At 38.1% G+C, this 16,561-nt stretch overlaps 1 protein-coding gene across 7 annotated transcripts in view; it reads left to right on the top strand.

The window, feature by feature from the left end:
- Positions 1–16,561, top strand: part of BMPR2 (bone morphogenetic protein receptor type 2) — a 154,250-nt gene that overhangs the window by 59,485 nt on the left and 78,204 nt on the right. For 3 of the 7 annotated variants that reach the window (XR_010322251.1, XM_064286804.1, XM_064286799.1), the window contains exon 2: positions 4,895–4,973. The exons of 3 other annotated variants lie outside the window; for them this stretch is intronic. Coding sequence is in view for 3 of the 4 variants with exons in the window: in XM_064286804.1 (XP_064142874.1) it covers positions 4,895–4,973 (79 nt within the window). In the remaining variant the exon portion in view is untranslated. Of the gene's footprint in view, positions 1–4,894; positions 4,974–11,830; positions 12,295–16,561 lie in introns of those variants that run through there. One more of the 7 variants, XM_064286800.1, reaches the window with a different exon arrangement.

Here is a 16,561-nt window from a genome sequence, read left to right as displayed (position 1 = left end):
AGGTTGTTAATAAGTCTTCCTCCAATCCTGATGCCCCGTTCTTCTTCATATCATCCAGCTTCTCGTATTGTTTGTTCAGCGTACAGATTAAATAGGTATGGTGAAAGGATACAACCCTGACCCACACCTTTCCTGACTTTAAACCAATCAGTATCTCGTTGTTCTGTCTGATCAGCTGCCTCTTGACCTATGTAAAGGTTCCTCACAAGCACAATTAAGTGTTCTGGAATTCCCATTTTCGCAGTGTTATGCATAGTTTGTTATGATCCACACAGTCGAATGCCTTTGTGCAGTCAGTAAAACACAGGTAAACATCCTTCTGGTATTCTCTGCTTTCAGCCAGGATCCATCTGACATCAGCAATGATATCCCTGGTTCCACGTCCTCTTCTGAAACCAGCCTGAATTTCTGGCAGTTCCCTGTCAATATACTGCTGCAGCCATTTTTGAGTGGTCTTCAGCAAAGTTTTGCTTGTGTGTGATATTAATGCACACACATATTGTTCTATAATTTACACCTTCGGTTGATCACCTTTCTGGGGAATAGGCATAAATAACGGATCTCTTCCAGTCAGTTGGCCAGGAAGCTGTCTTCCATATTTCTTGGCATAGATGAATGAGCATCTCCAGCGCTGAATCTGTTTGTTGAAACATCTCAGTTGATATTCCATCAATTCCTGGATCCTTGTTTTTCACCAGTGACTTCAGAGCAGCTTGGACTTCTTCCTTCAGTACCATCAGTTCCCGATCATATGCCACCTCTTGAAATGGTTGAATATCGACTGATTCTTTTTGGTATAGTGACTCTGTGTATTCCTTCCATCTTCTTTTGATGCTTCCTGCGTTGTTTAATATTTTCCCCATAGAGTCCTTCACTATTGCAACTCGAGGCTTGAGTTTTTTCTTCACAGCTTGAGAAACGCCGAGCGTGTTTTTCCCTTTTGGTTTTCCATCTCCAGCTCTTTGCACATGTCATTATAATTCTTTACTTTGTCTTCTTGAGAGGCCCTTTGAAATCTTCTGTTCAGTTCTTTTACTTCATCAGTTCTTCCTTTTGCTTTAGCTGCTCAACGTTTGTGAGCAAATTTCAAAGCCTCCTCTGACATCCATCTTGGTCTTTTCTTTCTTTCCTGTGACCTCTTGCTTTCTTCATGGATGATGTCCTTGATGTCATTCCACAGCTCGTGTGGTCTGCGGTCACTAGTGTTCAATGCGTCAAATCTGTTCGTCAGATGGTCTCTAAACTCAGGTGGGGTATACTCAAGGTCGTATTTTGGCTCTTGTGGACTTGCCCTGATTTTCTTCAGTTTCAGCTTGAACTTGTTTATGAGCAATTGATGGTCTGTTCCACAGTCGGCCCCTGGCCTTGTTCTGACTGATGATATTGAGCTTTTCCATGGTCTGTCTCTTTCCACAGATGTAGTCAATTTGATTTCTGTGTGTTCAATCTGGCGAGGTCCATGTGCATAGTTGCTCTTTATGTTGATGAAAGAAGGTGTTTGCAATGAAGAAGTAGACCTGGCAGCCTACTTCTGAAAAGCATTAGCCAGTGAAAACCTGATGAATAGCAGTGGAACATTGTCTGGCATTATAACTTCCCATAACCTAGCTTATTGTGATTGATACAGAGGAGAACTAAATGGTTTTGGAGGCCTTTAAGTTTTCTTACTATGTGAATGCGTTACCTATTTGAAAAAATAAAATTGCTCTGGTTAATGTATTTCTGGCATATGAGAGGTTGTGCAGTAAGGAGCCTTTCAAAGTTGTTCAAGCAAGAGAGACAGTTTAGATTCTGTAGTGGGTAGAGTATATAGATGGAGTCTAGAGATATTTTTAAGGTAAAATCCATTGACTTGGCAATTAGGTGTGTCATATTTCTGCAATGAAGACTTTTTACAGTGAGCATGCAATATTTATTATAATAAATTATTCAGTAAAATTTCAATAGAAAAGGAGACCTGTAACAAGGTTTTATTATCCTCTTGTCATTAAATTTTTTTTCACCCCTGTAGTATCATTTTTCTGGGGTTTGGTTTCTTCATTTCATTTGTACTATTATTTCCATCCTACAGCACTTGTCTACTTAAGACTTGCATTATGCTTCACTGTGCTATTTCAAGAAGTACCTTTTATTGTTTTGCCTACCTCCTATCTATTCCTGGAGCCCTGGTGGTGCAGTGGTTAATAGCTTGGCTGCTATCCAAAAGGTCGGCGGTTCAAATCCACCAGCTGCTCCTTGGAAACCCTATGGGGCAGTTCTGCTGTGTCCTGTAGGGTCGCTATGAGTTGAATTTTACTCAGCGGCAACAGGCTTGTGGTTTTATTTTTTTGTTGTTGTTATCTGTTCCTACTACAGTTCTTCTGTATTTTGAGCAGTTTAATCTTCCCCCCAGGGTAAATGTAATGTCATTTTCCACATGCTCAGAGAACAGCTATAGCTCCCTCCTATGTGCAGGCCAACGTTTATAAGACAGAGTATAACATTCTGCTTTACTAACCTTACCTATTTTTCCGCTTCCCCAACACATTCATTCATTCGTGTGCATGCTTGCGTGCGTTTACTCACTCCCTCGTCCGCCAGAACTGGAAGATTTATTATTTCTATTACTGTGGTTCTGTTTGTATTGTTCTTGAATGCTTTTGTATCTCTGAATACCTTAATTGACTTTTTGGGCATAAATCCTCCATTTTTCCTCATCCCTGTAGCTAGAAGTTTTTGCTTGTGCCCATATTATTTTACTGTACACGCTTCCCATCATGGCATCTTCCTTCCAAAAGTGTTCTTCCTTTATTTCCTAAGTTATCGACACCACTATTTACCGTATTGCCTAGACCACAAACTGAGGGGTATTCTTTGGCTCTGATTACTTTCTTAACTCTAGTACCTTTTCCACCAGAACATCCAACTAGACACCAAGATAATATTTTCATTTCTAAGAGATGGGTACTAATTCTAGCTTGTGTAACATTTTCTTTAACTTTCACAATAACCCTTGAGGGATTATTCAGGTGAGGGAAGTGAGGAAACTAAAGTGCAAAGAGGCTGAGTAACTTGTGCAAGGTCACACGTTAAATTCTTTACGTGACTTCAAGACCTGTGCTAGTCCCATTCGGCCCCATAAAAATCTCTGTGACCCATTGCCTTCTTATTTCCCTCTTCTCCTGCCTTTATCATTTCTCTCTCTGGATCATTGCAGTAGTTTTCTAACTGGTACAATGCCCCCCTTTTCTCCCTTCCCCAATCTTTTTTTCATACTCTGCCAGAGTGCTTTTCTAAAATACAAATCTGTTCATTTTATTTGCCTGCTTAAAATTCTTCAGTGGTTCCCTGTGGCCTACAAAATGAAGTTCACACTCCTTATCGTGGCACATCCATCATCTGGTTCCTGCTTACATTTTCAGCATCATTTCCTACTACTCCCTCTTCCACAGTCTGCATTCCAGCAAGACTGAACTATTTATGGTTAGTGGAACTTAATGCGTTCTCTCCAAGCTTTTGCTTATGATATTCTGCTTGGAATTTCCTTTTCCCCTGGTCTGCCTTGTGAATTCTTACTTATCTATTGTTTTTCAGCTTAAGCTATATCTCTGTGATGTTGACATTTCTTAATATTCCCTGACGTTCTCTAGAGAGTTGGGGTGGTGCCAGGCTTGTCTAGGTTTCTGTAGCACTTAACTACATTGTCCTTTGTTTCTCTCACCTGTTAGACAGTGGGGTCCTTGAGGGCAGAATTTTTTTGTGTGTGTGAATTCATGATGAGTATCTTTGAAACTCTAGTGCCTAGTATAAAAAACCAAACCCATTGCCGCTGAGTTGATTCTGACTCATAGCGACGCCATAGGGTTTCCAAAGTTGTAAATCTTAGTCTGCCACATCTTTCTTCTTCAGAGTCTCTGGTGGTTTTGAACTGTTGACCTTTCGGTTAGAAGTCAAGTGCCTAGCATAACAGGTATTCTGTATTTGTTGAAACAATTGTTAAATTCCTTTTGTTTTATAATTTACTATGTACATGACTGTCTTTTATGTTAGATTGTATGTATCTTGGAAGTAGGGGAGGTTTTTTATTCCTCAGACTTTGAATATATGGGTATTTAAGAATTGAGTGAGCTAAGTTAATTGCAATCTAGACTGAGATTGATAATGTATATTTAAGTCAAATAGGTGCCTACTGTTGACCGACTTCACTGATGAACTAATTTGACCCATACTTTTTAACCAGTTTGTTAAAATTGATGGATTCTTTGGCAGTATATACTTGTATTATTCAAAGAATTTTATAAAAATGACAACTTGACAAGGTTTTTCACATTTTAAGAACTTAAATAATCTTTAAAATTTTAGCAAGAATTGGGATTTCATGATCAGAGAAGAATAGACTGAGAACATATTTCCTCAGATGTTAAACAAATTTCGATAAGACAAAATATACTACTTCTTTAAGACTTCGTGAAATAAAATTTAAGTGACAATTCAATGTTTTGGTGTCCATCACCTCCCTTTGTTGGTGATATAGCACATGTCATGTACAAAGTAGTGTGTTTTCAGCGTGATATAAAGATAGATGTGTTAGAACTAGAATTGTTTTCTCTGGAGGAGATTAAAAATAGGACACAGTTTTCTTCAGAGTATTCTGATGATGTCAATGAATCCTTAGAGTAAAGAAGTATAAATTTTGTTTATTCCAGTTTTCAGCAGCTGTGGCCAGTTTTCTAATCTGTAAAATTATAAATCTACATTGATTTATTTCAGCAAGTTCTAAAGTCATAAAGCAAAACATTTATTTTTAAAATTTTAATAGTACAAAAAGATGTACAATGAAAAATACTTTTCTAGTTTATATTTCTAATTCTGTATCTTCAAGGAAACCATTGTTGTCTTTCTTATGTCCTTCCAGAAATGTTATTTATTCTGTTTAAGTTATACCTGTTGCTGTCGAGTCGATTCCAACTCAGTGCAGCCCTGTATAAATATAGGTATGATATATATATATATAACCTTTGTCATTAAAAATAATAAAGTATATAAAATAATTAGCATGGTGCCATACAATCCAATAATTTGGAATGCCAAATGTTAGTTCTCTTCCTCTCTTGAAGGAAGAGATGCTTCTTAAGGGCTCGTACAATCAGCAAATTCCTTTGGGATTTGTCTTTATTTTATATTTAAAATATTGTTAATTATCAGATTACAAAGGTTGCCCATGTTCACATGTAAGTAGAAAAATGATTGATTTTCAAAGCCAGGTAGTTATTTATTTCTTTATGGTTATTTAAGATTATTCTGTTTAATGATGTTTTATTCCATTAGTACAGTGGTACTTAACTTGGAGTAATTTTGCCACCAGCAGCATTTGGCTGTATCTGGAGACATTTTTCGGTTGTAACAACTGGGGGATGCTAGTGGTATCTACTTGGCAGAACCCAGGATGCTATGAAGCATCCTGCAAAACACGGACAGCCCCCACAACAAAGAATTAACTGGTCCAAGATGCCAGTTGTGTTGAGGTTGATAAACCCTGCATTAGCATAAATATTATTAATGAGTTAACTATAAATCATGGCCTTTCTCATTCTTCTTTACTTATAGTCTATGTGACTCTTCATTTTATGGTTTTCTAATTTAAATCTAAAATTACCGTAGGTTAGATGTTACCTATGTGCAGATGTATACATCTGTTTCTCAGAGTCTAACCTTAAAATATTTAAGACATTTTATAGTATACTGTTGGCATTTGCTTCACAAGATCTCACCATAGTTAACAAACAAACAAAAACTCCAACATAACAAAGGCAACAGAAGATCTGTTTTCTTAAACTAAAATGTTAAAGTGATTTTCAGTTGATCGATCCACTTTGGTTCTTTGAAGCTTGACCTGGCCCTATTCCATAACCCTCAAAGGCTAAAGGTTATATAGCTGTCTGCCAGGTGGTAAGGTAACATATCTAGGATGTTCAAGTGTTGCATTGCCAAGTCTGGAGGCAGTCATGGCCTATGTCTAAATCTTTACTGGACCTCCGGGCTCTTTAGGGCTATTAGTAATGTAATTTTTTTTTTTTTTGAAATTAGCAATTAGATGGTGGAGGTGAAGTCATGAGGAGTGGGTGACTTGAACATCTTTGGATTGATAAAGTTTTAAGAAGATGTAGAGAGATCCCAATCAAAACTACAATGAGATACCATCTCACTCCTGCAAAAATGGCAATGATCAAAAAAACGGAAAATGACAAATGCTAGAAGGTTGTAGGGAGATACTTGTTGCCGTTGAGTTGCCCCGTAGGGTTTCTAAGGAGTGTCTGGTGGATTCAAACTGCTGACCTTTCGGTTAGCAGTCATAGCTCATAACCACTGCACCATAAGGGCTTCTTGTGGTAGGATAGGACCTCTTACACATTGCTGGTGGGATTGTAAAATGGTACAACTGCTATGGAAAACAATATGATGCGTCCTCAAAAAGCTAGAAATAGAAATACCTTTATGATTCAGCAATCCCAATCCTAGGTAGCTATCCTAGAGATATGAGAACAATGACGCGAATAGACATACACACAGCTATGTTTGTTGCAGCATTATTCACAATAGCAAAAAAAAAAAAAAAAATGGAAAGAACCTAAGTGCCCATCAACAGATGAACAGATAAACAAATTGTGGTACATGCATACAATGGAATACTACATAACTATAGAGAATAATAAAGAGTGTGAAACACCTGATAACATGGATGAATCTGGGGGACATTATGCTGCGTGAAATAAGTCAATCACAAATGAACAAATATTGTATGTTCTCACTTATATAAAAAGTCAAGAATAGGCATACACACAGAAAGCAGTGTTCTTTGATGGTTACCAGGCATATGGGGGAGGGGAGATCACTTTCTATATAGTATGCGCTAGTTATTTTGGTGAGACAAAAGGCAATACCCAATATGAGTGAAGTCTGCGTAACTTGTCCAGCATAAATGAAGACACTAAGAAATACTCAAGAATAAGGGACAATTTTGGTAAATGCTATAAAATACAATTTTGTGACAACAATAACAACCAAAAATATAAGTGTGTGGTTACATAGATAGACATGTATGCATGTATGTGTATAGGAAGGCACATATGAGTATATGGGTGTGCATGTACACGTGTATCTGTAGGCATATGTATATGTGTTTATAAGTACTGTATATATATTCAAATATATAATAAACAACATAGGGGGCACAGTTAAGGATACTACCTACACATAACCAAGCACTGGGTTTGAAGGCTTGGGTCCATAGTCTAACGGGATAACTCAGTCAGTTCGCGTAACATAGTTCATAAAGGCAGTGTTCTACATCCTAGTTTGGTGAGTGGCATCTGGGGCCTTAAAAGCTTGCAAGCGGCCATCTAAGATACAACTAAGTATTGGTCTCTACTCATCTGGAACAAAAGAGAATGAAGGAAACCAAAAACTGAAAGAAGAAACTAGTTCACAGGACTTATAGCCCACATGAAACACAGCTTCTACTAGCCCGAGACCAGAAGAGCTAGATCGTGCCTGGCTACCACTACCAACCGTTTTGACCGGAGACACAATAGAAGGTCCAGATAGAAAGGAAGAAAAATACAGAATAAAACTCAAATTCCGAAAAAAGGCCAAATTTACTAGACCCATAGAGACTAGAGGAACCCTCAAGATTATTGCCCTAAAATACCCTTTGAATTTGGAACTGAAGCTACTCCTGTTTGCCACCTTTCTCTAAGTAGTAGATTGGATTATAAAATAAGCAGTATAAACAAAATAAACAATATAACAAGGCAGAACAAAAAGAATAGAAATAATGAGAATATTGACATACTGTGAAAAATGTAGCCAGTGTCATGGAACAAGGTGTATGAAAATTGTTAAATGGGAACCTAATTTGCTATGTCAACTTTCACGTAAAACTCAATAAAATATATTTTTTAAAAGTTTCAAGAAGATGAAAGTTTCAGGAAGATGAGAGATTGGTTAGAGGTAGAGGCTAAGTACCAATAGTATATTTGGCTTAGAAACATGAACTGCTAAAAACTAAAAGGCCACGTAGCTAGTAAGTGTGGCCCCAGATTTAAGTCCATACAACGTGGCTGCAAAGTCCATCCTCTTGAACTTCATAGTATACTGCCTCTCAGTTACCACCAGGCCCTCCTATCTCCCTAGCCAGAGGAGGGACAGGTTGGAGGATGAAGAGAGAGGGAAAATGATGAATTCATTTTTGGAAATGCTGAGTTTGAGATGGTTGTGATTATTTCCAAATTAAAATGGCTAGAAGTTTATTTGAAATACTAGTCCAGAGCTCAGGAGAACAGTCGAAAGATTTGCAAGTCATCAGCGAACAGTTCGTATTTGAAGCCAGTGAGGCGTTTTAGGGGTGGAGTGCAGAGTGAATAGAAGAGAGTTCGGAATAGAGCCCTGGAGATTACCAAAATTCATGGACATAGAGGGGCCTACATAATGGACTAAGAAGTGGCCCGAGAAATGAGAAAATCAGGATTAAAAAATCAGATTAGAAGCCAAGAAGGAATGTATGGTTATTAATGTCAAATGTGTAAGGGACAATTAATGTAAGTTAGGACCAAAAAGTCTAGTCCATTGAATTGAGCTAAGAAGTCACTGTTTAAGAAGTTTTGTTGGACTGCAATTTGTTTACATTTTTAGATGTATAGATAAACTTCCACTTGGAAATTGATAAAAAAATAGGCACTCTTAAAAATATTCATTAATTCAGAAACCTCTTAGTAACCTTTTCTTTTTCATCCTGATTACTTTCTTGTAAAGGGTGTGGATGTGCTTAAGATAGGAATCACTGTACATAGCAGAATAAAACCTTCTGTGGCAATTTTGGTAGGGAAATATGCATATGAACATCTAATTAACATAAAGAATTAAGCTGTGGATGACCATTTTAATAGATAAATGGTCATTCATATAATTTTTAATGATGAAGAGATTCAATAGAATTGAAGACAACTCTGAATTATTCATTTATTCAACTTTTGAAAAAAGTTGTTCAAGGTCTTACTGAAATCTGGTAACATCCCTGGACTCGTCTGAATTCCTGACAAGGGAGAGACTGGTCTTTTCAGTAACTATGGCGTTTTCCCATCAGACAAATTCCCTGTCAGCTGCGCTATCCTATAGCGGTCTGGATCGTGAACACTACTTTTGTATTTTAGATTAGCTCTCTGTAACCTGAACTGATACCTCTCTTTTCTCTTCTCTTCTCATAGTGAATTTTATTGGTGTTGTATTCTGTACCTAATAAATATTCTCTCAGGAGATGGCAGTGATTTTAACTGGACAGAAACTTTGGAAGGAGCCCTGGTGGCAAAATGGTTAATGTGCTTGACTGCTAACCAAAAGATTGGTGGTTTGAACCCACCAGCCCGCCACTCTGTGGGGAAAAAGACCTAGTGATCTGCTCCTGTAAAGATTATAGTCTAGGAACCCCAATGGGGCAGCTCTACCCTGTGCTGTAGGGTTTCTATGAGTCGGAATCAACCCAGTGGCATACAAGAACAACAACAGAAGCCTTGGCTTGTCTTTTTGAAGAAATAATGTAGTTGCTGGACAGCAGACAGATTTGCTAGACGATGAAGAGGTGTTTGTCAGGTTTCTTTATTTTCTGTCATGTCTCCAGATTTTCTCCTTTCATGCAAAAGTTGTGGACATTTTGCACCAAAAAATACACATATTCATCTGTGTAAGATTTTGAAGCCTTTATATTTAGAATCCCTGGGACATGGATTAAGACTGTTATGAACTGAAATGTGTCCCCACAAAATATGTATTGAAGTCCTGGCCCTTGTGCTTATGAATGTGACCCTGTTTGGAAAAAGGGTTTTTCTTTTCTTGTGTCATACCACAATAGGGTGGGTCCTAAAGCTAATCACTTATAAAAACAGAGTAGAATGGACAAAGAGACACACACAGGAAGACAGATACCATGTGAGGACCCATGTACAAGCAATGGAACACCAAGGATTGCCAGCAATCAACAGAAACTAGGAGAGAGAGGCCACAGAAGCAATTGACATGGCTGAGTCCCCGATTTGGACCTTTAGTGTCCAGTTCTGTGAGGAAATAAATTTCTGTTCTTTAAAGGCACCTACCTGTGGTATTTCTGTTATGGCAGCACTAACAAACTAAGACAAAGACCAAGGCCCGATTCATAAGAGAGAGTCTATTTAATTCAAGTAGGTATGGTAGAGCAGAAGATAGTAAGCAACTGTTGAAGGGAAGAGCAAAGACGTGGTAGCATTGTCTTCGGTAATTGAGTGATTAGGACCATGGTAGAGGTCCTAAAGTTTTCAGCTCTAGGGCCTAGGGCTGAGCCTAAATAAAGCGTCTTCACATTTTCAGTTGTTGATGTTGACTAGTAATTTTTTTTCTGTTAAAAGGAATAATTGAATATTTAACAAAGACTGAAATTTGTTATTTTCTGAGGAAAAGTAGTATAGGGATAGAGATACATGTTGCAAATTAGAAGAAAGAATATACCTTATGGAAGATTATTTACAAAGGAATTTGTGTTTCTTAAACTAATACCTGGTTTGCACTGATTCTTAGGAATATCTGTAGACATAGTTACACAGAGTTTATATATAGATAGCAGATAGGTATAAATTAATAGAAAGCAGTATCAATTCTAGAAAATAAATATCCATCCATCTATCCTCCGTGTGTGTGTCAAGCATACCTATGTCCTCTGTGTATACATGTGCGTATACGGAATGGAAGATCACCTCTCCCCCAACCCCCCCACCCACCGCCCACACTAAGTTCTTTCATACTGACCAGAAATGGGAGTCAATTTTAATTTGATCAAAAGTACAGCCACCTAGCAAAAGGGTTGGTAGCAATAAGAGTCCATATTTACTACTGTTTCTCTTATTCAAAGAGGGGTAATACTTATCCAGATGTAGTTCGGGGCTTTCCACTGTGATTTGGGTGAGTTTATGTCTCCTGAGCTTCTAAATCAGTGTTTTTTAATCTGTATACAATGACCAGCATTAAAACAAAAACAACAGCAAAAAGAAAAAATATCAGAGTATATTGTACATGGTGAGAAAGAGTATTGTTTTGTGAAATTTTTGTTTCAGTTATATGTGTATGTATGTATTAGATCATGACTCGACATATTTCTTACACTGTTCGAAGTTAACTTATAAAGTAGCATATGTCATTGATGTCAAATAGTGAAGATAAATTAACTATTATGATAATTCAATTTTATCGTGATAAAGAAATCTCATTTGCAACATTGTATGCGCTAATTTTGAATTAGTGGGACTATATTCCTGAAAGCATTTAAGAGGATCATCTGTCAGAGATGTTACATTTAAGAAGACTTCCTGTTTTTCATTTTGTTTTATTTTTTTAATGGAAAAGTTGCCTTCTTGGCTTCTTTCCAACTAATATTTCGTAACTCTAACTTATTTATGGTCCTATTCCTAGAAAATGATGTATTTTGTGTGGTTTCTCCAGTTGTACTGGAAATAACCTCAGCCTGAATTGGCTTTGTTGAGCTTGGCGGTTTTGCAAGAAACATGACTGTAGAACGCTTTACAAAATATTTGCAAAATATTTGATCTTGTGGTAGGAATTGCGCCTTACTCAACTTGCTTCTTTCTTTTATCCATTCTTTTTCATATTCTACAAATGGAAAATTCTTTTCAGTCAATTAGCATCTCTTTTTCAAAGCATCAGATTTACCCTTTTCAGAAATTTCAGCCTGATTATATTTCTACTTATATTTTCAGCTCTTGCAAATAAATTTTGACTTGTTATATATTATTTTTACAGTGTTTTTGTTGATTCTCATGTAGACATTTTTTTGTAACAGCTTTATTGAAGTACAATTTCCATAGCATACAATTCGCTTATTTAAAGTATAGAATTTAATGGTTTTTATTATATTCACAGAGTTGTACAGCCACCACCACAATCAATTTTCGCACATTTTCATCACCCTAAAATGAAGCCCTATACCCATTAGTAGTACAGGTGGTCCCCAATTTGCGATGTATTTGAATTACAATGAACGGTACTTAAAACCGTCTGTTTTTTTTTTGTACATTTTATCGTTAGTAATACGTACTATGTACAGTGTTAAAATATATATGTAAGTTTATATGTAATGTTTCCAACCCCCAAAGATCTTTATTTATAGACATACTGATAATAAAAGGCAATAATAACGGAAACAAACAAACAAAAAAAGAGGTGTCCGACTTATGTCTGAACCAATTTACCGTGGAGTCACTGGAATGGAACACCATCGTAAGTCAAGGACTACTTGTAATTCTCTGTTCCCCCCTTCCCATAGTCTCTGGCGAATACTAATATACTTTCTATCTTATAAATTTGCCTATTCTGGACATTTTATATAAGTGGAACCATGTAATCCATGACCTTTTGTGTCTGGCTTCTTTCAAATAGCATAATGTTTTCAAGTTGTGTTATAGCATGCACTGGTACTTCTTTCCTTTTTATTGCGGAATAGTATCTCATTGTGCATATAGCGGAACCCTGGTACACAGTAGTTAAGAGCCTGGAAGTTAACTGTCTTAGTTATCTAGTGCTGCTACAACAGAAATACCACAAATGGATGGCTTTAAAAAAGAGAAATTTATTTCTTCACAGTAAAGTAGGCTAAAAGTCCAAATTCAGGATGTCAGCTCCAGGAAGAGTCTTTCTCTCGGCCTTCTCATCAATCTTCCCCCGGACTAGGAGCTTCCCTTCCCAGGGAGAAGGACGCACTCTGCTCCCAGCGCTACTTTCTTGGTGGTATGAGGTCCCCAACTCCCTGCTTGCTCTACTAACCAAAAAGTCAGCAGGTTGAATCCACCAGCTGCTCCTTGGAAACCCTATGCTGCAGTTCTACTCTGTCCTGTAGGGTTGCTATGAGTCAGAATTGACTTGACGGCAGCGGGTTTGGTTTTTGATGTGCATACAGCACACTTCGTTTATCCATTCATCGGTCGATAGATACTTTTTTTTCCCATTTTTTCGATAATATAAATAATGCTTCAAGGAATGTTCATGTACAAGTTTTTGTGTGGGCATATGTTTTCATTTCTTTGAGTCTATATCTAGGAGTGGTTTGACAGCTATACATGTGGACCTTGCCAGGTTACACAGAAATCAAACTGACCATATCCATGGAAAGAGACAGTGGACAAATCTCAATATCATCAGTCAAGACAAAGCCAAAGGCCCAGTGCAGAACAGATCATCAGTTGCTCATGTGCAAATTCAAGTTGAGGCCAAAAAAAAAAAAAAAATCAAAGCGGGTCCATGAGAGCTAAAGAATGACCAGAATATATCCTGCCTGAATTTAGAGATCACCTCAAGAATAAATTTAACACACTGAACACTAACGACCGAGGACCAGAAGAGTTGTGGGAAGACATCAAGGCTATCATACATGAAGAAAATGAAAGATCATTAAAAAGACAAGAAAAAGGGAAAAGATCAAAATGGACGTCAGAAGAGACCCTGAAACCTGCTCTTGAATGTAGAGTAGCTAAAGTGAATGGAAGAATGATGAAGTAAAAGAGCTGAACAGAAGATTTCAGAGGGCAGCTCAAGAAGACAAGGTACAGTATTATGATGAAATGTGCAAAGACCTGGACTTAGAAAAACAAAAGGGAAGACCATGATCAGCATTTCTCAAGAAGAGAGAACAGAAGAGAAAATTCAACCCTTCAGTTGCATTACTAAAGGATTCTATGGGCAAAAAGCTGAATGATGTAGGGAGCATCAAAAGAAAATAGAAGGAATACACAGAGTCACTGTACCAAGAAGTATTGGAGGTAGCATATAATCAAGAACCATTGCTACTGAGGAAGTTCAAGCTGCACTGAAAGCATTGGTGACAAACAGGCTTCAAGTATTGATGGAATGCCAGTTGAGATGCTTCAACAAACAGATGCAATACTGGAAGCACTCACTTGTCTATGTCAAGAAGTTTGGAACACAGCTACCTGGACAACTCGAGGCTGGAAGAGAACCATATTCATGCCCATTCCTAAGAAAGGTAATCAAATGGAATGCAGAGATTCTGAAACAGTATCATTAGTATAACATTAGCAAAATTTTGCTGAAGATAATTAAAAAATGACTACAGCTGTATATTGACAGGGGCCTGCCAGAAGTTGAAGCTGGATTCAAGAAGAGGTTGTTGTTATCGTTAGGTGCCGTTGAGTCGGCTCCGACTCATAGGAACCCCACGCACAACAGAACGCAACACTGCCCGGCCCTGCACCATACTTAAAAGTTGTTATGCTTGAGCTCATTGTTGCAGCCACTGTGTTAATCCACCTCGTTTGAGGGTCTTCCTCTTTTCCGCTGACCCTGTACTCTGCCAAACATGATATCCTTCTCCAGGGACTGATCCCTCCTGACAACAAGTCCAAAGTATGTAAGATGCAGTCTTGCCATCCTTGCCTCTAAGGAGCATTCTGGCTGTACTTCTTCTAAGACAGATTTGTTTGTTCTTTTGGCGGCCCATGGTGTATTCAATATTCTTCACCAGCACCACAATTCAAAGGTGTCAATTCTTCTTCGGCCTTCCTTATTCATTGTCCAGCTTTCACATGCGTTTGATGCAATTGAAAATACCATGGCTTGGGTCAGGCACACCTTAGTCTTCAAGGTGAGATTTTTGCTCTTCAACACTTTGAAGAGGTCCTTTGCAGCAGATTTACCCAATGCAATGCATCTTTTGATTTCTTGACTGCTGCTTCCATGGCTGTTGATTGTGGATCCAAGTAAAATGAAATCTTTGACAACTTCAATCTTTTCTCCATTTATCATGATGTTGCTCATTGGTCCAGTTGTGAGGATTTTTGTTTTCTTTATGTTGAGGTGCAATCCATACTGAAGGCTGTGGTCTTTGATCTTCATTAGTAAGTTCTTCAAGTCTTTTTCACTTTCAGCAAGCAAGGTTGTGTCATCTGCATAACGCAGGTTGTTAATCAGTCTTCCTCCAATCCTAATGACCCATTCTTCTTCATGTAGTCCAGCTTCTCAGATTATTTGCTCAGCATACAGATTAAATAGGTATGGTGAAAGGATACAACCCTGATGTACACCTTTCCTGACTTTAAACCAATCACTATTCCCTTGTTCTGTCTGAACAACTGCCTCTTGATCTATGTAAAGGTTCCTCGTGAGCACAATTAAGTGTTCTGGAATTCCCATTCTTCCCAATGTTATCCATAATTTGTTATGATCCACACAGTCGAATGCCTTTGCATAGTCAATAAAACATAGGTAAACATCCTTCTGATATTCTCTGCTTTCAGCCAGGATCCATCTGACATCAGCAATGATATCCGTAGTTTCCACGTCCTCTTCTGAAACCAGCCTGAATTTCTGGCAGTTCCCTGTCAATGTACTGCTGCAGCCATTTTTGAATGATCTTGAGCAAAAGATAGCTTGCGTGTGATATTAATGATATTGTTCTATAATTTTCACATTCTGTTGGGTCACGTTTCTTGGGAATAGGTACAAATATGGATCTCTTCCAGTCAGTTGGGCAGGAAGCTGTCTTCCATATATCTTGGCATAGACGAGTGAGCACCTCCAGCGCTGCATCTGTTGAAACATCTCTAGTAATATTCCATCAATTCCTGGAGCCCTATTTTTCGCCAATGCCTTCAGAGCAGCTTGGACTTGAAATGGTTGGACATCAACTAATCCATTCTGGTGTAATGACTCTGTGTATTCCTTCCATCTTCTTTTGATGCTTCCTGCGTCGTTTTAATATTTTCCCCATAGAATTCTTCAGTATTGCAACTCGAGGCTTGAAATTTTTCTTCAATTCTTTCAGCTTGAGAAATGCCGAGCGTGTTCTTCCCTTTTGGTTTTCCATTTCCAGCTCTTTGCACATGTCTTTATAATACTTTGTCTTCTCCAGCCACCTTTTGAAATCTTCTGTTCAGTCCTTTTACTTCATCAATTCTTCCTTTTGCTCTAGCTGCTCAACATTTAAGAGCAAGTTTCAGAGTCTCCTCTGACATCCATCTTGGTCTTTTCTTTCTTTCCTGTCGTTTCAGTGACCTCTTGCTTTCTTCATGTATGATGTCCTTGATGTCATTCCACAACTCGTCTGGTCTTCGGTCACTAGTGTTCAATACGTCGAATCTATTCTTCAGATGGTCTCTAAATTCAGGTGGGATATATATAGTCAAGGTCCTGAAAGCTTTACTCCATCCATGTCATTAAGGTCGACTCTACTTCGAGGAAGCCCCTCTTCCCCAGTCATCTATTAGAGTGCCTTCCAACCTGGGGGGCTTATCTTCCAGCACTATATCAATGTTCCGCTGCTATTCATAAGGTTTTCACTGGCTAATGCTTTTCAGAAGTAGACCACCGTGTCCTTCTTCCTAGTCTGTCTTAGTCTGGAAGCTCAGCTGAAACCTTTCCTCCAAGGGTGACCCTGTTGGTATCTGAATACCAGTGGCATAGCTTCCAGCGTCACAGCAAAACACAAGCCTCCACAGTATGACAAACTGACAGACACGTTGAGGGAAGAGATCGT

This window comes from Loxodonta africana, chromosome 6, assembly GCF_030014295.1.
Source record: "Loxodonta africana isolate mLoxAfr1 chromosome 6, mLoxAfr1.hap2, whole genome shotgun sequence".
NCBI lineage: Eukaryota > Metazoa > Chordata > Mammalia > Proboscidea > Elephantidae > Loxodonta > Loxodonta africana.
This window is presented reverse-complemented; position numbering and strand designations above follow the sequence as displayed.